General features: G+C 43.5%; 1 protein-coding gene across 1 annotated transcript in view; it reads right to left on the reverse strand.

Moving 5' to 3' along the window:
- Window positions 1-12160: 12160 nt before the first annotated feature.
- MEP1A (meprin A, alpha (PABA peptide hydrolase)) overlaps window positions 12161-25291 on the reverse strand; it is a 57868-nt gene continuing 44737 nt past the window's right edge. The window contains exons 8-14 of the mRNA XM_012664654.1: window positions 24451-24672; window positions 23515-23664; window positions 20455-20670; window positions 17841-18314; window positions 16942-17115; window positions 16107-16407; window positions 12161-12979 (exon numbers count right to left, since the gene is read on the reverse strand). Of these exons, the coding sequence (XP_012520108.1) occupies window positions 12823-12979; window positions 16107-16407; window positions 16942-17115; window positions 17841-18314; window positions 20455-20670; window positions 23515-23664; window positions 24451-24672 (1694 nt within the window). The 3' untranslated portion in view covers window positions 12161-12822. The remainder of the gene's footprint in view (window positions 12980-16106; window positions 16408-16941; window positions 17116-17840; window positions 18315-20454; window positions 20671-23514; window positions 23665-24450; window positions 24673-25291) is intronic.

The following is a 25291-nucleotide window of genomic DNA, read 5'->3' on the forward strand; positions in this document are numbered from 1 at the left end:
AAGAAGAAAAAGAGAAAAAAGAACAAAGAAAAGACTAAAGAAAAACAAGATTAAGAGCCACATTTTAAGATTTCCATGTTAATGATCTAATATGATCACTCAGATACTGCAACATGGAGAATTAAAGAAAAAAAAGGCTCAGAATTGGAAACCGAAAGTAAGCTGGGGGAATGAGTTCGGTATCTTCCTGATATCTTCTTAGCTGAGAGGAGGAAAAAAGACAGTGCAAAAAGGAGGGAGGAAATGACATCAAAGGATGCTTTCAAGTGGATGATATTATAATATTTATAAGAAATGGGTGGAAGGAGACATGATTCTCCTGATGCCAAACACACACATATATACCTTTGTGTGTTAAGGTTTCAGCTACGTGCAGTGAATATGCAGAGGAAGTATAAGAAAGACACTTTATCAGATCCAAGCGATCCAACTACTGATTAAATTTTTTATAGTTTATCAGAAAAGTGTTCTACTTTAGTTTGTTCCATATTCTGAAAGCCAGAAATACACATTTTTGTACCCTTTCATTGCCAAATTTGATACATTGCACTGAAATCAGACCCTAATTGTCATATATTTAACAGCTTTAACCAGGTACTTCTCTGTGCATTATAGAATAGATTTTAATGATCTTCGAGCATTGTATATTGTTATTGTTGTTACTGTTACTGTGGATAATGGCCCGCGGTGTGTTGTACAGCTCTCTATGTATTATCTCTTTCAGTCTTTAAATTCCCAGACCAATACACCGTAAGAGTTTCACACGGTCTAAGTTGTGTTTATTCCAATCACTTGGAAAGCTTCCGGAAAGAAATCTTACATCTGGCTATTCTGTGGCCCTAATGACATTTTACCTTGACGAACAAATGGCAGGGCCTTTCCCAAGGATTTCATTGTTTGTGAATTAACCATGTGTGTGTCTTTCATTTAAAAATACAAATATTTATTAAAATTGCACTCATGTTAGAGGTAACCATGTGCCATATATTCCAAACGAAAATCTGATCCCAAAAGGACAATACAAATGTGGGGCTGCTCAGGACGCGTGGGCCATGTGGCCTTCCTGAGGACGGAGGACATTGACGGGCCCCGCCATTAGGAAGGTGGGATAAAAGAGGCTGAGATTCAGCAACCATTTGTTTACTGAGGTTGAAAAGAGTTTTATTTTGATATTTTAATCCTTTAAATCTTCCTTTTATTTTTAATTTTAAATTATACTTCTGCCTCTCTTTTCCTCTTGGGGAGGGAGAAATGGGACAGATAGATGTTCTAATAATGCTTAAGATAAATGAATTCCACCAGGTGCCCCGGTGGCTCACGCCTGTAATCCTAGCACTCTGGGAGGCCAAGGCGGGAGGATCGCTTGAGCTCAGGAGTTAGAGACCAGCCTGAGCAAGAGCAAGACCCTGTCTCTACTAAAAATAGAAAAAATTAGCCGGGCATGGTGGCACATGCCTGTAGTCCCAGCTACTCGGGAGGCTGAGGCAGAAGGATCGCTTGAGTCCAGGAGTTTGAGGTTGCTGTGAGCTAGGCTGATGCCACAGCACTCTAGCCTGGGCAACAGAGTAAGACTCTGTCTCGAAAACAAAACAAAACAAAAAAAGATAAATGAATTCCTTATTTCTACATATTCACAAACAGCACAGACATCCACTTCCATGCTCACCTAAGAACTGTCACACCCCTGTTCCAATGAAGTAATGCTTCATTACTTAAAGTCCCTGAAGGAAATGACTCTTAGGCTATAAATATGAGCCAAGTTCTCCAGGGAATGATGAACTTTGGGCAGAGCTTGGTACTGAGAAGACAGAGACAGAGGTTAGATCGGGGAATCACTTGAATTAAAATTAGATATTAGAGAAAGAAGGACTTTAATGGGTTAAATCAAGGAGAAATGTGGCAGGGTTAAGGCACAGTGTTATTTAGCAGGGCAATCTTGACATGATCAACCAAGGAACGGACAGCACCCAGGACGAGGCCGTGGTTTTCATGTTCAAAAACACAACAGGACAGGAAACACTGAGCTTCCACCGGCTTCAGTAGGGATTCCCTTGGGAGTCATTGCGTGTGGACTTATGAAGGGAACCTCCATGAAAGCAGGAACCTTCCATGGAGTTCCACAGGATGCACATCTGGCCCTCTGCCCACATTTGCTAACTGAGGCATGTTCCCTTATCCCCAACACACACATAAACACACACATGTGCACACATGCTTACACATGTGGGTGTGTGTGAGACTTCACCCTTTCAGGCCACAGCACTGAATGCAAATTCTAGAAAAGCTGTGAAGACAAAGGATTAGAGAAACACTTGCTGGTCTTCTGTCCACTGCAACACACACAGCTCAGCCCCTACCCTTTCCCAAGAATATCCTAAAACAAGCAGTAGAATTCAAAATTGTAGAAGAGAACAGTCGATGAATGTGTGAGTTACATGAAAGCAGGAGACTCGCTTGGGCCTGAGGCCACCAGTTCTCAATCAGCAACGATTACGTGGCCATCAGTGGCGGATTTCTGAGGGAAGGAGGCCCAGTGACCCCAGGTCGTGCGATCTGCTTTGCTCGTAAAGCACCCAGTGCCTCCCCGTGTTTCCGGCGTCTCTCAGTGTGCAAAGTCGGTTGCGTGGCCAAAACTCTCCTGCCTTAAGGGACCTCCCATTACGTCAGTTTCCTGCAGAGGGATCTACGCTAATGCTCCTAGGTTGTGCGGGTGGAACATTCGCGAATGAGCAACTGGCGCAATCTACAGAAATCTTCTCTGGGATGGTTCTAAGTCCAGAGCCGCATGTCATCTCTCGAATGAATCATGTGTCTGCCCTCCGCCTCTGCATGTCTTATTGTTTATACGGGGAAAGAGGAAAATACGGCCATGGGGCTTTCAGGATATAGGTTGCTAAGGCCAGAAATTAAGAAACACTGTGGGAAGTCATAGCCTTTTGTGGTTTATTTAGAGAACTTCAGGGAAATCTGTGTTGGAAGATTTCAGAAAAAAAAAAAGTTACGTGGAGATGAGAATGATTAGAGCAATCAGTAAATGCTGGAGGGAGGTGGGGTGTTATTCTGAGAGGAATGGAGCAGAAAGTCAAGATCACTTGAGAACACAAAAGGAAACAGCGGCGTCCCAGAAATGCCATGTATGTGGAATGCATTTGATTTGTGTCGCATGATGGTGAAGTCAGATGGGGCCTCTGCACCCCAAAGAGAAAGCCTGTGACCCAGGCCCGTAAAGTCTGATTCTCCGAGTGTCCAAAGTAAACGAGGGGCTTACAGTGGACATACCTCCCTTAAGTGTTTCTTAAAAGATAATGGAAATAGTGTCTCATCATTTCAAAATGAATGTTAGCTTTGAAATTAGATGTTATGGTTTCCAAAATTATGACTTGGGGTTTGAAATAATGTATTAATAGTATGTGAGCATACAGCTGTGTTTCCTTTCCATACTTATGACAATAAAATATCAAATGAGATCTTGCGAGCTTTCTTCGTACAGATTGTCCGCTCTTTCTCAATATGCTGCTGTTGCTGTTTCAGGCTTACCCATGTCCCCCAGCATTTAACTCCATGCTCTGAGGAGTGAATGACCCTCTCCACCTTCCAGGCATGGGGGATACAGGAGGCTCGAGACTGAGCTCAGCTGGCAGAGAGGGCTGATGGCTTCCCTCACACCATCCATACTCCCCAGCAGTGTGTGACGTTCCAACATGTTACAGAGAGTTTAAACAGGGGTCCTTGAAGTAATGCTTTCAGAACCTAATTGTCTGGGAAACGAATAAACAGATGCCTATTCCAACATTTGTGTGTGGCTTGGTTGGAATTTTCATTGACAGCTGAAAATAGAGCCCTCATGTCCTGTGTAGATCAATATCAGAACCAAGTTTCTTAAGTTTCCTACTTGTAGTGAAAACAGAGTGAATAGAGGAAGAAAGGAGGGAAGACAGGCCCGTTACTGAAGCCCACTCTGTGCCAGACACCTGTTATGTCTCCAAATATCACTCCCCTGTGTCGGGCACGGGCATGGGGAGCCGCGGGCGTGGTGTCCCACGACTTAGATACCATCGTCCTGTCTATTGTTAAATGATTTCATAGATACTCATTCTTCCCCTTTACCTGTAAACTTTGAGATGGATGAGTCGAAAGGTCACCGGTGTCCATAGCAGGCCCCTCTGCACAAATGGGGCGCGGTAGGAGATACGTAAACCCACTCGCACCCCAGGGTTTGCATTCTCTCATGCAGAACCAAGGAAAGTATGCTGGTGACTATTAAAGACTAAACAAACCCAGGAGGCTAGAGGAAAAAAAAGGCCCATTCCCAGCATGAAAGGCAGGCAACAGGAACTGATTGGGCGAGTCATGGAGAGATTGCTGTTACAGCCCACTTCCCACGACATTAAACAACAAAACCCAGGAATGACTTTGGGCCATGCCTTTTCTGGAACCAATTTTGATTGGTACCATCCTCGGTCTTCCATCCTGCCAAGCAGCCCCCACCGCCAGCAGTTGTGGGAAGAGGTGTTTGATTTTGATGAACCGGGGAAAATTGTACGCCCATGTACTGTGTTTCCTGGAACTGTGGGCGTTTTCCCATGCTCCGGGAGCTCCCTCACAGCTGTCCTGGTCAAAGTAGTCCTGGCAGGAATCTCCAGCTGGGCTAGAGCAACAGCAGGCCCCACCGAGTCTGCCCGGCAACCGGGCCTCTCCTGAGGCTTGACCGCCACCTGGTGGACGTCGGAGGAAGCGCCGCGTCTGAGGAGAGGCCCAGAGTGGAACATGGGAGAGGCAGTGTCAGTCCCGTAGGTGACCTACCTGGTGGGCAGCACACAGGGGTATGCTATTGGACGGTAGAAACCAGGAATGAGAGACTCATTCTCACTTGCCACCTCCTAACTCGTCCTTGCAGGGGAAAAGGAAGTCAGAAGGCCGTGCAGTCACGTGGCTTCAGTGTGCAGAGTGGATTTGCAGGCAGGCATTGTTTCTGAGCCACACTACCTGGGACAACTGCCTCCTTTGTCTTTCCTCCTATACGTGGAACCAATGGCAAAGCCAAAAGCGGCCCCAGAAATGACCTGGTCCACCCATTCCAGACAGGCTGCTGGAAGGTAGTTTGAGGAAGCAAGGTGGGTGCCTTCCATGTTTCATGGGACCTTAACGCTTCTTTCATCAATGCAGATGCAGAAGAATTAGCTTGGATGGCCCTATTCCCTTTCCTAATTCATCCACTGAAAACTACCACTGGGCTAGATTTTCCTTTTCCATCCACATCGAATGTGCCGCTGTCCCGGTGCTGTCCGGCCGTCCAGCCAGCAGCTGAGGCCAGACGGCAAGTTCCTAGTCTCGCCTCTGGGCGCCCATCGCCAAAGTGTGATAGGGAAAGACCCAGGAAAAGTAAACAGGGCCAGCTGCAGGGAGGGCAGGTCCCGGGAGCAGAGGGACAACCTGAGCTGGCCTTACGTAACGAGGGGGATGACTTCCCAGTGTGGGGACATCACACTCCCCAGCCCACCTCTCACCTCTTCTCCCCTACAATGGGCATTCCTATAACAAAAAAACCAAGTCTCAGGGAGAGATAGGGTAACATGCAAATATCTCTGGGAGAGGCACACAGCAACTTAAATTTACCCTCAAATGAAAATGCTGGTAACTATGTAACTATGTTAACCAATATTCATTGCGCTCTTACTCCATACCTGGTGCTGTTCTAAGATCTTTATGCGTAGAATCTACAGCACCCCGAGGCTGAGTAAATATTTTTCTTTTCATTTTCCAGATGAAAAAACCTAAGCACAGAGAGGTAAATAGCTTGCCCAGGGTCACACAGCTAAGGACCAGTAGAGCCAGGTGTTGAATGCAGTGTCTGCCCTAGAACGTGGACATGTAACCACCTCACTACATTGCCTCTCCATGCAGCCTGATGCCAGTTACTTTCTTAAAAGTAAGCTCCCATAGGGAGAGAGTTCCAAGCGCACAAAATGAGAAAGGGAGAACAATGGTGACAGCATGGGGGAGTTAAGGCTTCTCCAAGCTTAATCTCACTTTATAATGTCACCTAGGGGCAGCCCAGGACATAATGACCAGTGTTCTAGCCAAACTTGAGAGTCCACCCACTTCCTTTTTTAAGTCTCTGATGAAGTATCAAAGAATTCCTGCTGTGTTGCTTTATTGAAAGGAGATCTCGAATTAGCCACCTAGTGGGCTCCCAAACAGAGCAGCTCGATTGCACTTCCCAGTTTAATTTTTAGTCTTCATTCAAATGAGCTTCCCATGAGGTTCCAATCGCCAGTGATGTTATTTTTTATTCTGGTCACAGACCTGTCAAGCATTCTCAGAGTGTTGGATGCTGTTTAGACACATGGGAAGAAAATGTGATTTCCCAGAAATGAAGTGTGACTCTGAGGCTGCGTTTAAACACATCAAGTGGAGAACTGAGACATTTGTCCTAATAAATCTGGCTAAGTAGTGACCTTCCCTGTGATGTACAGGCTGAAACAGCCACCGATTCACTATGTGAATTATATGGATTCTTTCCTTCCCTTTGCACAGGTAGGTGTATCCGGCTGCTCCGCAGTTGATTGACAGTCAGTTTAGTGAGAAGAGCATGGGTTCTGCAGGCTGACTGTGTGCTTTTCAGCTGTGGTCCACCTCTTCTTAGTTTGTGACCTTGGGGAAAGCATCTCTCTTGTGACTCATTTTCCACAAGGTAAAAGGGGATAAGAAGGGGACAGGCTCCACAGGTTGTCATGAAATTCTTACAAAGCTGAGAAAATAGTATCTGGCACATAATCATTGCTGAATAAAGTTAGCAATTATTATTTTGTATCATACCGTGTATATAAAAATTACAATAAATATATCTAATACACACATACACACCACATACAAGGACCGCAGATTTAGACAAGCTCTGCTGTGAATCAAAATACATACCCTGTCCACATTTTCAGATTTAACTCATGGTTAGGAGTGTTCGAAAGTAATCTCAAAGGTACATGACATCCTAAATCATAACTTTACCAGGGTTTGAGTTTAAATCACGCTCATTATGAAGTCTGAATGGGAGAGTAAGTCACATAACAAGTGAGTAAGCCTAATTAAATTCCCTGTGTCTCCATCTCAAGTCAGTTTTGGTAATCTTATGGGATGTTACACAATTTTATGTAATCCTCAAACTAATCCATTATTTCCTATCTTAAAAATGAGTCAATTGTGTGTTATAGTAGTGGCATTAGTTAAGACCCTCTCATCTTACAAATGACAGAAACACAACTGAAACTAATTCAAGCAAAAATGGGCACTTGGCCGGGCACTGTGGCTCACGCCTGTGACCCTAGCACTCTGGAAGGCTGAGGTGAGCAGATTGTTTGAGCTCAGGAGTTCAAGACCAGCCTGAGCAAGAGTGAGACCCCGTCTCTACTAAAAATAGAAAGAAATTAGCTGGACAACTAAAAATATATAGAAAACATTAGCCAGGCATGGTGGCGCGTGCCTGTAGTCCCAGCTACTCCAGAGGCTGAGGCAGGAGGATCACTTGAGCCCAGGAGTTGGAGGTTGCTGTGAGCTAGGCTGACGCCACAGCACTCTAGCCCAGGCAACAGAGTGAGACTCTGTCTCAAAAAATAAAAAAATAAGGGCACTTATTAGCACATATGACTGGGCAATATACTACATTGGTACACCTTCAGGCACAGCTGGATCCAGGAGCTCCAAAGAGTGTTCTCAGAGTTCTCACTCTTCCTTTTGTGGCTGTGCCTCCCTCTGTGTGTTTCTTTCATTCCAAGACAGATCTGTAAGGAAAGACATTTATGAGGCCTAGGGACCCATATACTGAGATCCAAAAGGAAGAGCAACTTTTTTCTTCTGCATAAGTATGTGCATATATGGCGGTGCAGGGCATCGTGCCTGGCTTAGTCTGAGACACCTGCTGACCTGCAGAAGCCATTGCATCAGTTAAGATTGTATTTTCTGTGAGCAAGAAATGTTCAAAATAACAGTGACTTAAAATAGAAGTTTATTTCTCTAGCACATAGAAGTCTGCGGGTAAGCGGCCCAAGACTGGTGTGGCAGCTTGGCTCTGTGCAGTTCTTAGGAACCCAGATACTTTCTGTTTTGATCTGCGTTTCCCAAGGTCACCTCGTGGTCCCAGATGGTTGCTCTCACTCTGGCCATGGTGCCCCCTTATCAATCATCAGGACAGGGGAAGGGACTAAGGGTGTGTCCACCAAGACTCTTCTAAGAAAGGTTCCTGGAAGCTCACCAGCAAAATTTCTGCTTCGACTCCACTGGCCAGAACCTGGCCACACAGCCCCACCTTCCCACAAGAAGAGTGGGAGGACGTTTCTGTGTAGAAAGAGGGAGGATGGACGGGGCAGGTATTTGTGCCTGGGGCAGGTGACCTGAACGTCTCCCCCGCCTCTGCACTCTCCTCACCTTCCTCGTGATCCCATTTTTCTACTCTTTTTTTTTTATTCTCTTGACCGATAGAAATCTTTAAGCGTTACTTACGATTTCCACTGAGCTGGTGAGTCACACATGGTTCAGTTTGTCCTAAATTTGTCTAGGCCCTGAGGGAAGCAGTGACCCAGATGAGGCCATGTCTCAATCCATTCTGGGTTCCAGGACTAGCCCTGGGAAAAACTGGGAAAGGCAAAGAGAGATGGGTCTTGTCTTCACCCCTATCTCACTGTTAGCTCCATCTCACACACACACACACACACACACACACACACACACACACACCTTGGGCTGCCCTACCTGTCCCCAATCTTCTCCGTCATTTTCTTTCACATCACTACTCGTTAGGGGTCACCAACACCCGGACCCACTGTCTCCCATCCCCCACCCATGAGGGTATTTGATAGTTTGTTAAATGGTACTCACAGCTATGAGACAAATATTATACTTTTCGAAAATTTATTTTGCTTAGAGAGTTTGGAAGACTGTATTATGTTTGTATTGAAACTAACACAGGAAAGTTGTTTTAGCCACATTCATAACCATATGGAAATGTGAGTAGGTGACTCATTAGACATGAAACGGTATTCATAATAAAGAAAACCAAGCAAAAAAGACCTTCACCTAATGTTAGATGTAGATTTTCCTACGTTTCATAACACCTTCCAAACTTCTGACCTTACTAAGCTTTTCTGCAGCCAAACAAGAATAACAGATTCTGCTATTAATCGGCTTTGTTACCTGCCCAAGGTACTTGCTCTCTGTAGAATTGCCTTCATTTGCTCAAATACAAGAGTTGGACTTCAGAATCTCTAAGATTCTGCCAAGCCATAAGAAGATGATATAATTGATCGGAAAGGAAGAACTCAAGAAAGGAAGGTGCTGGGGTGTCCGTAATTTACATGTAAAGACATCACTGTGAATATTACACTGTATAAGCTGTGCAGGGGACTGGAATCCACACCCCAGAGGAGGTTAAATAGTACTTAAAGCATTCTGAAAAGGAATACACACTCCAATAATTGTTAGTTAGCACTTGAAGGAACCTGATCCAAGATCTTTACGAGAGAAATATTTTGGGCATAACTTTAGATATGCTATCTCAAGCTACACCAGAGGGTTCGTTATTAGTATAAAGGACGATAGAAATAATCTTTGCATTGGTAAAATAGAATTATCAGGATAGCTGTAGGTACAAAACTCTGGCCAGCCCAGTGATCTTACTTTTGGGGTAGAATCTTCTGTTAGGACTCTATTTGGTCCTGGGTCTCCCTCACGTAACAGAAGATTGCATTGTCTCATCCACCTGGACTAGTGGTTCCCAACTGGAGATGATTTTGCACCTCAGGGGACACTTGTCAACTTCCAAGAGATTTTTGATTGTCACAGCTGGGGAGGGTGTGCTCCTGGCATCCAGGAAGTAGAGGCCAGGGACGCTGCTACACGTCCTACAATACACGGAACAGCCCTCACAGCAAAGACCATCCAGCTCAAAATAGTAGTAGTGCTGAGGTTCAAACACCCTGGGGTAGACAGTTGCCTGAGCCTGGCCTTAGGATTATTTGCTTGCACATGCCTAGAATGAACCTTTACTCCACGATGCTCGTAGAGCTCAAAAGCACAGAGCAGAGACCTCACCACACCTACAAAACATACTGGATGACTATTTGGGGGCTTGAGAGCTAATGAATGTGAATGTGTGGCAGAATTCACTTTGAATCTTGATTCGTTTTAACATTGTTGGGAAGGGGGCTACAGTTCCCACCCATTTGTAACTATCAGAGCCTCCAGATGTTACCCAAAGAAACTGATATTTGTGAATGGCCAGATTGGTTCAGGTTAATTCACGGAAGGAAATGAGCCAGTGGGGAGGTCTAAGGAATAGGCTGGGGGAAGCATGAGACAATTTCAGACATTCAAGCAACTCTGACCCATTCCCACTATATAAGACCAAAGAAGCCAAACACCCAGACACAGGGAGGATTTCCCACTTTTTCAAGTCACTCATCTAAATCCCAAATTCCGCACTGCCTAGAAATGATGAAATGCTTATTTCTCTTCCCCCCTCCCCATTACCCGCATCCACTCCCCCATCACCACCCCAACACCTTAAAAGAGTAACGTATCCGCTGGTCCTCCTGGAATGATTGGGGACTTTGGGCTCAAAGAAAATCTGAATACCATGTCTGATCTATGATGAAGCAGATCATTAATCTCTCAACAGAGATGACCACTAATCACCCAAAGAGATGAACCTAGGTAGTATGTATGGTGCTGTTTGAGAGTCTGTGGAAAAATATCAAAGTGTTTTACCATCACTCTGTTAAATCTTTATCATTATTTTGACCTAGCAGTTGTAATTGGTAGTGCTAGATCAAAATACTAGGTCACCTTGGCATTTGGGCTTCTGCTTCCTCTAGAGAAAAACTCTTGTGTATAAGAAACATCCTTGGTTTGTGATGGGGTTTCTTCCTCCGAGCTGAACCAGATCTAAGCCAGGCTTGGCCCAGAGCACATCCCTTTTAATAAAACAAAAGGAAAACCACCACCACAGCAGCGACAGTGCCTGGAGCTCACTTCCGAGGTCAGACACTGAGTAGAGCATCGAGGGAACAATTTTCTTCAGGCCTGACTGTGAAGTCAGTTGTGAATTTGCAAGATCATAAAGCACATTGAGAAACAAAGCTGGAATCTCTTTCCAATTTGGTCTTCGGAGATATACGACTGGGCTGGTGATGAGATAGCTTCCCAACCAGTCTGAAAATTTAACAGCGATATTTGCATACATTTTGAACTCTAAAATATGTTCATATCCATAATCCATGTTATTACTCTGCAACCCTGTAGGTGGTAAGGTTGGGTGGATGAAGGTAGTCAACCATTATTTCCATTTGACAAGATTAGTAAACTAAGACCAAGAGCTTAAATGATTTCTTATTAAAATTGCACAGTTAGCTAGATTTTCAATGTGAGCCTGCAGCCCGGATGCCTGACTTCCACACCCATTTTCTACCCACAGAGGAGTGGTTCTGTAAGCGTGTGTGTATCCGGGGCAGCATCAGCATGGCCCGGGAACTTGTTAGGAATGCAGACTCTCACACCCACCCTAGGTCTACTAGTCTAGAACCCGGGGGTGGGGCCCTGCAATGTGTGTTGTAACCGGCCCTCCAGGGGATCCTGATGCACTTCAAGTCTGAGAGGCATTGCCCTGGGGAGGTGCTCTTTTCATCTGCTACAGATTGTTCCCACGCACACCTTTGCATCCAAGGGACTCGTCTTAATCCCTCATTTTGTTTCCAGTGCATTTTAATTCTATGGAATTGCCATAAAGTCTCTACTTAGGAAGCCTGGTCACCTAAAGCCTGGACCACTCAGGCTCCTTGAAATCTTTTCTCGTATTAAACTTCTAGAGCTGGCTCTTAACTGTCTACGGATGGGAACTTCAGCTTTCCTTTCTACTCAATCTACCTCGAAACTTTCTCACCCCAGCTAGATTTTATCCCTTCAGGAACTATGGAAAGAAAGTGTATCTAAATATACTTTTTTAAAGTTCTCTTCTACCTATTACCATTGATTTGTTATTATGGTAATTTTATACATGAATAGCATATAAAATATACTCTAAAACTTAAATTGATCTGGAAGAGAGCTTTTGGACACCCCTACCCTCCAACGTGAACGTGCACACCCACACTTAACAATGCTGGACACATAGAAGGTATCAACCAAATATTTGTTGAATTTATTAGAGCCCTTTCCTCAACATCAGAGAAAGGTGAAAGCAGATGCTCTGAGGCCCTGCTGCCCAGAGGAATCTTTATTTCAAATCCTTCAACAAGGTCTTAAAAGAATAATAAGGCAATTATGTCTGATGAAAAATGAATATTTGAATCTAATATAAGCAACATATGGATTTCATCATATATATCTGATCTGAAATAGACATGAGAGAGTTTCTATATCTTAGTTATTCATTCATTTATTGGTTCATTCATTCAACCTTTATTGAGTGCCCACAATGCGCCAGGCAGGCCCGTGTCTAGGCACTGGGGCTTGCACGGTCAATGAGGATGACATGCCTTCATGGAGCCTGCAGTCCGAGGGAAAGACAGTCGATTGAACAAGTGATTTACAGTTCAGCATGATGAGTGTTGTCACAGGACACATTAGATACATTAGGAGCACATAGCAGGGTAACAGAACCATGTAGGGGGCAGAAAAATGATAAGGGTCACACGTAGGACTGCAGGCCTTGGTCTTTGGAGGCCCCATTCTAAGCAAGGCTGATAAAAACTGTCCCAAACTGCGCTGAGCACAGGAAGGGAAGACCTGAGTGGAGCAGGTGCTTCTGCAGTCTGGCCCAGGCCAGCGGGCGGGTCACTGCCTTGTCGTTTGGCGAAGGATGGAGATGATGGTGAAGGTCAAGAAGACCACGCCAGCAGTGCCTCCGATCATCAGGCCCAGAACACTGCCGTGCACCTGCATGGCCTGGCAGCGCTCTCCCGTGTAGAAGAAAGCGTGTCCAGAGACGCACCTGAGGGAACAGGACACAGGGGAGTGTGAGAGCTACCTCGGCCACAGGCGCATCCTAGCAACAAGCATCGCTGCAGCGCTGACAGCAGCAAACACTGAGCGGTTCCATGCTCGGTTCCATTTCAAGTGCTGTGTATGAATCGATTCATCCTATCCCGCAACGATCCTTGGTGGTCAAGGTTATTACCAGGCCATTCTCATCATTCTCATTGTACAGTGAGGTTAAATAATTTGCTCAAGGTCACACTGTCAGCAAGTGTTTCACACTTCAAGTTTGGTCCCTAGAGGTATGACTTCAGACTTAGTACTCTGGGCCACCGAGGATTCAGGAGGAAGTTTGGGATACTTAAGGAATATAGTACCTGACACTGGCTAAAATAATCAGCTATGGGGAAATTCCTCAGATAAATTCTGACTTAGTGCATTAGTTGTAGCATGGAAACTTCTAAACAATAGTAATTAAAATGCCACTAGAAGGCTAGTGTACTGCCACTATCTCACAAGGTTGCCTTGAAGTTCACATGAGATAATGAGGACATTGCACATATCAATGTATTTGGCACACAGTAGGCACGTAATAGCCACACCTTTTTAAAAAATGTTATTTGGTATAAAGATCGACTAATCCCAGAACCTAAGGATTATGGTAGTGCTTTATCCAATCCACCATAACAATTCCAGCCTTTATTCCAAACATTCCTATTGGAAAGTCTACTCAGCAGAATTCCACAGAGCAGAATGAAACAATCAGAAGTCAACATCCCCTTTTAGTAATTCTGAGTGATATTACCTTTCAAGGCCTCATCTCCAGCCTGGGAATTGGCTTATTAGAAATCACTGGGTAATAGTAAGTGTGTTCAATGTTTTTCTGACCTAGCGTCCTCCAAATACAGCTTAATTATATTTCCTAGGGTTACTTAGAAAACCTTATTCCACAAACTCCAAGCTGCAGGCTTGTAGAAGAGGAATAATTAGGCTGACTAGAGGCTGACATGCAAGTGGCAACCCCTGGCCTTCCTTCGCCTGGAAGGGTTGAAGCAAGCAGGGCACGTGTTGGAATCTGGCACCCAGGGGCCTATCAAGCAAAGAGGTGCAGACCCACAGCTTTGGAGCCCAGAAACAAGGTGGGGCTTCTCCAATAAAAGGAAACAAAGGGCTCCTTGTAGAAGTGCTAGATGCTAGGACTGGGGCAGGGAAAATAAAAGATGAGACTGGAGCATCCCGTGGTGCCAGAAATGAAGATTGTGTTCATCAAAGTATGGTGTCTGTCGAAAGAGCACTGGAGCCAACCTGGAAGAGCTTCCAAAGGCCAAAGCTGGAACAACAGGAGCAAGAAAATAAATCATGGAATGATTGTAATATAGCCCCCAGAATAAAATAGATGTTTATGATTCCTTGGTGACATAAATAATTGTACAAATAAATTAGTGCAGAGAAGGAGCCGTTACTCTTCATGGAAGAATTCGACGTCCTGAATGTGGAGGAAGTGGAGGCAACAGGAAATCACCATTAGAAGATCCAAGTGGTGACTACTGCAGGCAGGATCCACCGATGGATGCTGGAATTAGTGGGTGAGGATTTGAGGAAAAGCAAGTTGTCTCCAAGATCTTGGAATCTCTCTCCCACAATATATATTAATCACAGACGGAGGGATGGTAACTGCAGCAGAGAGGCCCGGGGGAGCCCCCGTTGGCCTGGTGGTGACGGTTAGCACCACCAGCAGCAACGCATACTGGCATCTGGTACCCACTCACACAGTACACTGAGGAGGGCATGCCATGTCTTCACTAATCTCTCCAAAAATGCATAGCCTCGATCTAACCATGAGAAAACAAGATAAACCCAGATTAACAAAAAAATTACAAAAAAAAAAACACCTGACCCATATTCTTCAAAAGTGTCAAAGCAATAAAAGACAAGAGAAGACTGAGGAACTGTCCCAGATTGGAGGAGACTAGGAAACATAGAAACCAAATATCATGTGGAATCCCGAATTGGATCCTGGAACAGAAAAAGGCCATTAGTGCAAAAACAGGAAATCCAAATAAGGTCTGTGGTTTAGTTCGCAGCATGGTACCCATGTCCACTGCTTGGCTTCGCTAATTGGACTATGTTCTGTGTAAGATGTTAACAACGGGGAAAGCCAGGTGAGGGTATGGGGGAACTCTCTGTAGTATGTTCGCACTGTATCTGTAAGTCTAAAAGTATTTCAAAATAAAAGTTTAAAAAAGAAGAAACAAAGTAGAGATTGAAAAGAACTCAGAGGAAATGTAGATTTTTGAGACAAGCAGAATGGTTCCCACATCCGCTACTGTTCAAATGCGACCCATACCTCTGTCATCACGTACATCCTTTTATGAAACATTTTTTAGGTTTCCATGCAAGCAAACATTATAAAAAGAACTATTAAGTACAGCAAACTGTGCAGAGAGACAGACCTGGGGGCACATCCCAGCTCCAGCATTTTCCATCTGTGTAATTTTAGACAAATGACTTAAACTTTCTCAGCTTCAACTTCTTGATACACTAAGTGGGGCTAAGAAGAGCCCTGACGTCACAGGGTGGCAGTGGGGATTCATTTAAATCACGCACGTAAACTGCTCAGGAGAGAGCACAGGACACACAGCAAGTGGTCAAGAAATACCAGATGTTCTTATCACTATTATTGAAAACATAACTATAATAACAGTACAACAGAATTGACAGACTATAGAACTAATGAAGAAAATTAATAACTAATCATAACATCTGCAGTCAGGGGAGATTTTGGCTTGGTCTTGAGTCCTACTGTAGCAGGTCAGAGTAGAAAGTCTCTAGGCTAAAAGCTCTGGGTCGTTTGTGAGTGCTGTGGTGGATTGAGAATTTCCAACAATGTCCAGGATGATGTCGACCATGCCCCAGAGGTGGGAAAGGGACCAAGGATGAGAGACGGGAGACTTGGGTCTCCTCCGCCCTGACAGCATAAGCCCCTGGATCCAGGACACACCTCTGCAGGGTCAAGGAAAACCATGTGCAGTTGACCGTGTGACGTTGCCTTTGCCCTGCCCCGTGAACGGTGCCTTGCGCAGGGGTGAGCACACGCTCGGCTCCGGTCGGCTGCCCCACCTGCCCCCTGCCGCAGAGCCTACCTGCAGCTCGCCATGCCCTTCACGTTCACACAGATGCCTTCGTTCTGGCAAGGGTTGGGGTCACACGGGTCTCTGAAGTACTGTGGCCAGTTGTGGTCCTCCAAGGGGCCCGTGTTCTCCACTGACCGCTTCTGTCGGCCGGGCTGCCCTTGGCCCAGGCCTCCGGGTTGGGCTTCCACTGACACAGCCAGCTCTGAACCTTCTTCGGAGGCCCGCTGCTCCTGGCCTTGGAGAACGAGGCCTTGGGGACTCAGCATTTTGCCTTTAGTGGGAACTTCAGTTTGGGTAAGATGCGTGATATCTTTGGGAAAGACAAAAGGTCGTGAGGAAGATTCAGGGTTAATAACCAACCACAACTAACTTCTGCTTCTGCAGAAAGTTCCCTGGGCTGTTTCTGTCCCTCACGGACATCATCCTTAGTGACATGGAAAAGCGGCTTTGAATCCAGCTGATTATCATAATAATAGCTATTTTTATTTTAAAGTATTCCGATCACGTTTTTATAGATTGAACTTGCAAAAAGAAGCACAACACTACCATGGATAGACTGATTAAAACTAAATTGAAATAAGCAAATGTTATAGTTGATAAATTATCAAAAAGATGACATTAAAATTTTAGTTTCTCCTAAGGACCGTTAAAATAAAAATATGAGTCCTTGACCAATAGAATAAAATGTGGTTCTCCTACAACACATCTTTGTTGTTGTTGTTGTCGTTTTTTAACCTTGTCCTAAAAAAAGATCCCACCCTCCTGAGTTGCTTTGAAATAAGTGCCAAATCAGTAAAGTACTCAGAGCATAGAGTTATTTATTTAGAAAGACCAACAAAAGTACCTTCAAAGTCCACGAACATGATGAGGTCATCATTTTTAAGGAAACTCCTCCTTTCCAGCATTTGGTGGGAGATGAAACTGTTCCAGCCCCAGTCGATGCTTCTAAAACAATCACAGTCCGCATGATAGGTTCCCACCCTGGATGGCCTGTCCCAGATGACAGAACCATTTATCGCTGCAAGATTTTAGGTAACATAAAATCACATTACCTCTTTATACTTCACTTTGCAGTTTGTCTTTAATAAGGATATAGGGCTTTGTTAATCAGGAAAAAAATATGTTGGAAAGAATCAGGTTATTTACTCTTTCCAGGAGAATTAAAATTCAGAATTGGGAGGTGGGAAGGGCAAAGAATCACAGCTCTGAATGATAAAGTGTTCACTGAGTGATTTTCTTAATGAAGAGAGAAGAAGAGCTATGGCTTCTTCCTTCTAAGGCTTAATGCTTTTCTTTTGGAAAAAATACAACATTCCTTTACTGATGTAAGTTTATTTCGTGAACACACTGACATTCAGTAATATTTTAGAAGTAAGTACATTAGCTCTCCACCGAGACAAGCAAGTTCTGAGTATTTGATAAATGATTAGCAGCATCTGTCTTCTCAATTAGACTGAGCCCAATGAGGCAGGAATCACCAGATTTGCTTGTATTCTAAGTACCTAGCATAGAGTTTGGCACATGGTAATCCTGCAGTAGATGCGTGATGAGTGAATTTAGGGAAAAGAAGGAGGATAAGATGGCATTGGAAATTTTAACTTGATACTCCAACGTGACTATGTTGTTGATACGTCCAAGGAGAAAATGTTAAAGGAATGTTATTCTTTCTTACACTGATGAGAATCTCATCTGTGGGCCCTTCCGGGTTGGAGGGCAGCTCTTATTTACGCTCAAACCACCCACCTGAAGATGTATGGGAGGTGGAGGTAGTGAACACCATGCTTGAGGACATCCTGTTTCTGGCGTCGGGTTCCTGGTCAAGTATCGTTATTATCGCCTGTCTGTTTTCCACTGGCCACTCCAGGATAGCGTCATTCTCCCCACTGCACAAGTGGAAAGCAAGTCTCACGTAGCCGGATCTGCTGGAGTCTGCCCTGCCTTGGGGGTATAATGTCAAGCCAAAACCATATCCCTCTGAATTGTAGAATCGAGGGCTCTGCAGCTTGTCCCCTTGGCTCATGTTCTCAAGGACCTGGGAGAAATTCCGCACTATCCAAACCCCTGTGGGGCAGGGGGTTTCTGTCAGAGTGATGTCATCCAGGTAAATCCCCCCACTTGAGTCCTGAGGGCTGCCTTTTGTGCCCTGGAAAAGGTAGCGAAACTTCTTTTCCTCTCTGAGCGTCACGTGGGCAATTTTCCAGTTATGGTCAGCATCTCCTGAGGACAGAGTAAAGTCATGGTGACAACTGTGGCCAATGCTTAATGAATACTTACTGTGAGTCTGGCACTGTGCCAAGCGCTTTCCATAAACTAGCTCACTTAATCCTCACAACAACTCCATAAAACAGGTACTATTATAAACTGGTTAAATAACTTTACATGTCTAGTAAAGGAAAATTGTATGTATGTATATATTTATTTAGACAGGGTCTTACTCTGTCACCCAGGCTAGAATACCGTAGTGTCATCATAGCTCACAGCAACCTCAAATTCCTCGGCTCAAACAATCCTCCTGCCTCAGCCTCTCGAGTAGCTGGAACTACAGGCGTGTGACACCACACTGGCTAATTTTTCTATTTTTTGTAGAGATGGGGCTCACTCTTGCTCAGGCTGGTTTTGAACTCCTGAAACTCCCTCCTGAAAAGAGGGAGAAAGGGACCTCAAGCTATCCTCCTACCTCAGCCTCCCAGAGTGCTAGGATTACAGGTGTGAGCCACCACACCGGACTGAGAAGTAGGAATTTTGAATAAAAAGCTGAGGTAAGAGGGTGACAAGGCTCTTCTAGATCATGTGGTCCTGCACTGAACAGCATAAGAAGCCAGGAGCTTACGGATACTGGGGGAGGGGAAACTGCCAGGGGAGAGCAGCTCATAATTCCCCAAAGATATTCCCCTACTTTGATATTTTGCCCAGGATGTGCCCTAGCATTGGGCTTAAAGAGCAGAAGAAAAATGCTACATCCCAGGTGGGGACGAATACCACATAACACTAAGTCATATTCAATTAACCTTTTAGGAAAGTTTCATTGACAAGCCAGTATCAGAATGCACTATTTTAAAAATCCATTTATATGGTGCTTTCAGGGAACTTACAAAGACATACTTTGAATTCAATGGAACACAAAGCACAGCAGTGTAAAAATCTAAATTAAGCATGAGATGTTTATCTGGTTGATTTTATGCTTACAAAGATAACATTATTAGCTTTAGCTGAAAGTGAGGTCCCATCGATAGTATTGAAACACTAACTCATTTTCTCATTTAATATTTACAATCCTTGGCAATATAACAGATTCTCAACTCTTAAAGGGCATCTAGCTGTCATTTTCCCATCAAAGCAGCTATGACACATTTCAGCCAGAAAAATGATCCCCTCAAAACCATTATCTGTGGAGTTCCCAGGTAGCCCACAGAATGGCTTGGATACAGGTGATTTGGGCGTTTGTTCTTAGCAGTGACCTCTAAGGAAGCTTCCTCCCTTTAAGAGTAGCAGTTTCTTCTAGAGACATACAAAAAATAATTCCTTTCTCCGGACTCATTTCAATTCAGAAATTCTTTGTTGAGTGGAAAAGTAGGAAAGCTTGTCTCTCTTTTCCTAGTTATGAATAAACCACCACCACAACAAAAGAACGTAAATGCTTAGCTTTAGAACCCTGGATACTGACTTATGGCCAGATTATCCACACATCCGACTGCCTAGCTTAGTATTTTAAGGTATTCATGCTGACATTCTTATAGAAATGTACAAAGTAACACTTTAGAACATGTAAATGATTATAGTGAAGTTAGTATTAATATTTACAAATTACTTATTTCCCACCAACTTCATAAGTAGGCTTGTAGTTACTTCATGTATTAAATAATGGCATCGTTCAGTTTTCTGAAACAAATGCAAAAACACCTGCCGTCAACAATTTACCTCCTCTCTCTCCAGCAGCATCCACCGCCACTTCCCTTTTCCCTTCTGATCGCCACCCCCGAATCACCCATTTTCTCAGGCCTGGCCCTGGCCATCTCCGAAGTGGTAGTAAAAACTGGATTTCTATGTTCTGATTGGCCTCTTACAAAAGTTATTTCAGCCTCACCTAAACCCTCAATGCTGCTGCTTTAATTTCTGAATGGTTAAACATTCATGGAGTGATTAAAACATGCCAGACATTCAAACATGCCGGTCTGGGCTCTTAGAAGATGAAGAAAGGAGGTGGAGGAGGAGAAGGAAGAAGAGGAAGAGCGGGAGGAGAAAGGGAGGAAGGAAGAGGGAGAAAGGGTGAAAAGGGAAGAGAAGGGAAGGAAGAGAAGGAGCACATCCCAGATTTTAAGCCAAACCGATCGATCCTTGCGTGAACACCTCTAAGTACCTCGAAAAGTCTTCACCTTGACCAGCTTGCGAACTTCGCCGGTGCTGTCATCCCTCCTGACCCAGACGACGAGTCTGTCTGAAGGGCTTCCCGTCATTTTATAGAAAAACTGCAGGCACTGCTGCGTCCTCTTTGGGTAAAGAATCCGAGACTCCAGCAGGGCCGCCTCTTCTGCTGAGCCTGAGCTGGTGTCGAATTGCATGGAGTAGCCGGCGCCTAGGGAAAGAGCACCCCAACATCACATCTCTGGCTTCCCCCACCCCAGGCAACGTGAAACAGCGAAGAACAGCCATTATCCAGGCAAGAAAAGCTAGAACTCTTCTGGGGAGAATAAAAAGAAGGTCATTCGTCAGTAAATATTCTCAATCTCAATGCACATAGTCACTGGCTAACGAACGGGTAAATCTCTCTCCTGTCTCTTTTGATTGCCTTTGTCCCAAAGTTGTGAAATATATACCCTGGACTTAAAGAAACACAGGCTTCAAGCAAAGTTTGACAGAATTTGATGTCTGTCAGATGAATTCTATTTTCCTCATTGACGTCATTGTTCAAATTAGAGATTCATTTCAAGGAAAAGAGTTACTCTCTTTGTTGTATAAGAAATTGTAGGATTCAGAGGTTTGGGATTTGGATTTTAAATATTCACAATGATAAGAATTCAATTTCCCCTATTGATAGCCTAATAACTGGGTGTATTATCAGTGATAAAGAATCATTTTTATTACAAGAAGGGGCATTCAAGACCTATTAGGTACTAATTGAAGGTTTCTCCTGAATGTAAAGGAAAGCTCTGAAAGAACACTGAAAAACACGGTGAAAAGTATCTACATTAGTGCCAGAGATGGGGTCTGCCTAACTCAGATGGCTCAAAACTCTTTCCCTTAAAAGCAAGCAAGCAGCTAAACAAACATCATTTGGAAAACGGCACACTTTTTAAAGTCAAGAACACTGAAAAATTCTTGCATATAAAGAAGTCCTTCAAACTGTATTCCAGCACTCAATCCCTTAACAAAATGTTCCAATCAAAACATTTCACAAGATAAAAATAAAGTGAGTGTATAGTACAGTGCTGGGTACTCTGCAATACTCCCTGGTACTCTGCAATACTCCCCAGTACTCTCTGCTTCTTCCTACCTCACACACGAGGCACTTGCCTTTCATATTGGCAGCAAGCATTGATGGTTTAAATAAACTTTCCATAAAGTTTAAAAGTATCTTAATGGCTTTAATATTACATCAGGAAAAATTATATTTCCCATATGGTCTTTCCAATATTTGAACTCACTAGTTTGTGACCTCTGCATTATAAATTACTGAATTATAAATTACTGAATGCTTGAGTTAAAATAAACAGAAGAGCTCACAAGGCTAAGAAGGTTTCCAGGTGATCCTTGCTCACGAATTCCTGTTCAGTTATACCAGGAAGTATGAAGTCAAAATCAAATAACTCAAGCCCAAGACTCAGGAGGCCTCAATTCTTGCCCCAACTCTGCCAATAACTAAGTGTTCACTCATTTCTCTGGGTTTCAAATGGGAGGTGTGTTCTCTCCTAAGGGATCTTTCAAGATATTTGAGTCTATGCATCTACTTGGACAATGCAAGAGCTCTCTAGCAGAGGAACATAGTTCCATTAAATGCCTCCTGTGGAAGTAGCATAATGATTAGTCAATTTATCCAGTAGAGCTTTTCCAGATATTTCTTCTGGGGTGTGGTCCTTTCCTTTCTTACTAGGGTGCTAGAACATTCTTCTAGCAGGTTCTTCTCATATGAACATCACTGTTCTGCTTAGCTGGAAATTGTACATTAGCCTAGCAGCAAGCCCACGGGAGAGGCTGGATTAGAGGCTGCAAGAGAAATCTAGAGAGAACTTCTATAGATTTGGATCAACCTCTGGACCCTTGGGATGATATGTTTGATAATCTGACATGTGAGAGAGACTTTCACCCTCTGCCAAGGACAGAGGAAGCGTGGCAGTGGCTTATGACCTCTGACATTCCCTCTGGTGGCCTGGCATCTGGGTGACAGGCTGGGTCCCTTCTGGGGAGAGACTGTAACCAACTCTGAGACAGTCATGGACTAAGGCATTTCACAACAGTATTGTCTTTAAAAAGCTATTATAATCCGTTCCGCCACCTGCTTCCAAATAGGGTTGAGATGCTGATTTCAATGGCAGGCACATAAGAAAAGGATGCTATTAGCAAGCAAGACGGAAAACTAGAGAGAAGCTGCTGGTCTGCACGTGGGTGCTGTGTATGCCTTCCCTTCCTCCTCACTCTGAAGTCAGTGACAGTGTCTTGATGTTCAGAGGGGTTTAGAAAAGCCAAGATGTTAAAAACAAAGGGCGGGGGGGAGCACACATACAACTCCCTGTGGCCACAATTAGTAAGTCGTAGAGTCAAATTTCAAACCAGGACTATCTGACTTTATGGCTTTTTCACCACGCAAACCATATATAGGAACTATCCGAAGCTGTGTTAGCCAACATGGTGGCTGCCAGACATGTGTGGCTGTTGAGTGCTTGAACTGTGGCCAGTCCAGTCTGAGATTGCTGTAGGGGTAAAATATGTCTCAGATATTAGAAACTCAGTATTAATATAAAGAAGTGAAGCATCTCATAACAATTTTTATATTGATTGCATGTTGAAATGCTAATATTTTGGATATATTAGGCTAAATAAAATACATTGATAAAATTAATTTCACCTGTTTCCTTTCAATTTTTATATGGCTATTAGAAAAATTGACATTACATATGTGGCTCACATTATGTTTCTGTTAGAGGTTACTACTTTAGAGACATTACCCTTATTTACAAAGTCGTATCTTATCAATCACATGTGCATGTCAGTTTTGCTTAAATGCATCTTTCCTTCTGCATGCCCAGAGCCTGGATGCTTTTTACTGAGTTAATAATTAAGATATGAGAAATGTTCTTTGCCCTCATTGAGATTTTTCAGGTTCGATAGCTAACATTCTGACTGAGGCAAAACATGCTGGCTGGCATTAGCTAACTAAACTTGGTGAACCACCTCAGTGTGTTTACTTTCCACCTTTACCGACCTTCGCATCGTCCCAGCAAGGTGTGATCCGCTTGTCCAGCCTGGGAACTGTCCTCATGGACCCAGTCAGCATCATCTCTGGTGCCCTGAATCATCCCACAGATGTTTGCCTTCTCAAAAGCACAGTGGTCCAAAAGGGTGTGAGTTGTGGCTGCAAATGACATTTTTGTCACCTGGTTAAAAATGTAAGGCATCGCATTCCAAATAGCTAATGTCTGAAGCCACTAAGACCACATTGTTCCAATACAACAGGATCATGAGACTTTCACTTTTTTTTTTTTTTTTTTACTTTTTCTCAAGTGCAAATCCTAGTGTCATCAGTTAAATTTTAGAACTTGCCAACATAGACATAGTCCTACCGACCTCACAGAGTCAAGATAAAAAGACCTATAACCATTCCTTGCTTATGTGAATGCCAGCCATGCATGCCTTTATATTAAGGTACTTATAATACTGGGCTTTCTTCTTACTACATCTTCTGCACACACTTACTGAGTGGAACCAAAGATTGTATAGTGGGAACATCTTGGAAAACACCCCAGCCCAGAGGATTAGCTTACTCTAAGGATGACTAACCTGGGTAAAGCATTTTGCAGGATACAAAATATTTCCAAGCCCATCACATATCTTGATCTTTACATAATGATGCACCTTTCAAAAGGAGCCTAAAGGTAGGCAATAATAGCTCCTCACCTTTGTCCAATAATTTGACTTTACAAAACACAACTGCATACTTGATTTTTATAACCGCCCTATGAGGGAGGTGTTATAATTTTTTCTGCTCTAGAGACTGACCAACTAAGGTTATGTAGTTTATTCATGTTTCCTTAAATAGGACATTCAAGAAAAGGAAAGGAAATTGCAAAGGAAACCTCTAAGGTTGAGAGAATCTTTGTTGAGGCTGGTTTCCCCAGTCCTCTGACCCAGAGGTACTCACTGCAGTTGTACATTCGGTTCAGCCTCTCTAAATCCAAGGCACTGAAATCCAGGCGCTGCCCAATGATGGAGTCAAACTCAGGAATCTTGGCTGTGATGGTAGGAACACTGTCATTCTTGTTAAATGAGAAAGGTGCATAATGCATCACAGACTCATAATCATAGGGCGTGTTGAGGTCTGTGATGAAGTTGTCATCGTAGGTGTCAAAGTTGTGCTCGTAACCTGTTAGGGAAACAATCCACAGGTCCTGCTCAGTCATATTATTTTCCTCATGCTGTCCTCTTAAACTAGATACTCAGAGATGCTCCAGAAAAGGAAAATAATGCATCTTTGATTTAAATAAATATACTTATTTTCTAATCAATATAACATTAATACACATCATTGATTATTAATATGCTATTAATATATAATAACATGCATAAAATTATAATGACCATAAAACGCATGTTATAAAACACAAATATATACATGTTATAAATTATTAAATATATGTTTTTAAGTCAAAGATGCATTATAAATAAATGTATATAAAAGTGTATGTGTGTGTATGTGCCTTTCAGAAAGAGAAGGTAAAATAGCAAAGCTAAGGCAGGTATTCCAAATGGCAGGAAAAGGACTTTTTGAATTCAGGAAAATGCTCCCAATTGATTATATTCAGGATACATCTTTCTAATAGCCAAGTACATCAGCCACCAAGTCTGCCCAGAGCTGTACCTAGCTAGTTCTTCGTGGGTTAGGAAAAGAAACTTCGAGGGACAGAGGGAAAAGTAAGCAGCTGCAAGCAGGAGAGGGGCATCCTGTCAATCAAGGCTCACCCCCTTCTGTTACAAAAATAGCC

Source organism: Propithecus coquereli, unplaced genomic scaffold (assembly GCF_000956105.1).
Source record: "Propithecus coquereli isolate 6110/MARCELLA unplaced genomic scaffold, Pcoq_1.0 Scaffold90, whole genome shotgun sequence".
Lineage (NCBI taxonomy): Eukaryota > Metazoa > Chordata > Mammalia > Primates > Indriidae > Propithecus > Propithecus coquereli.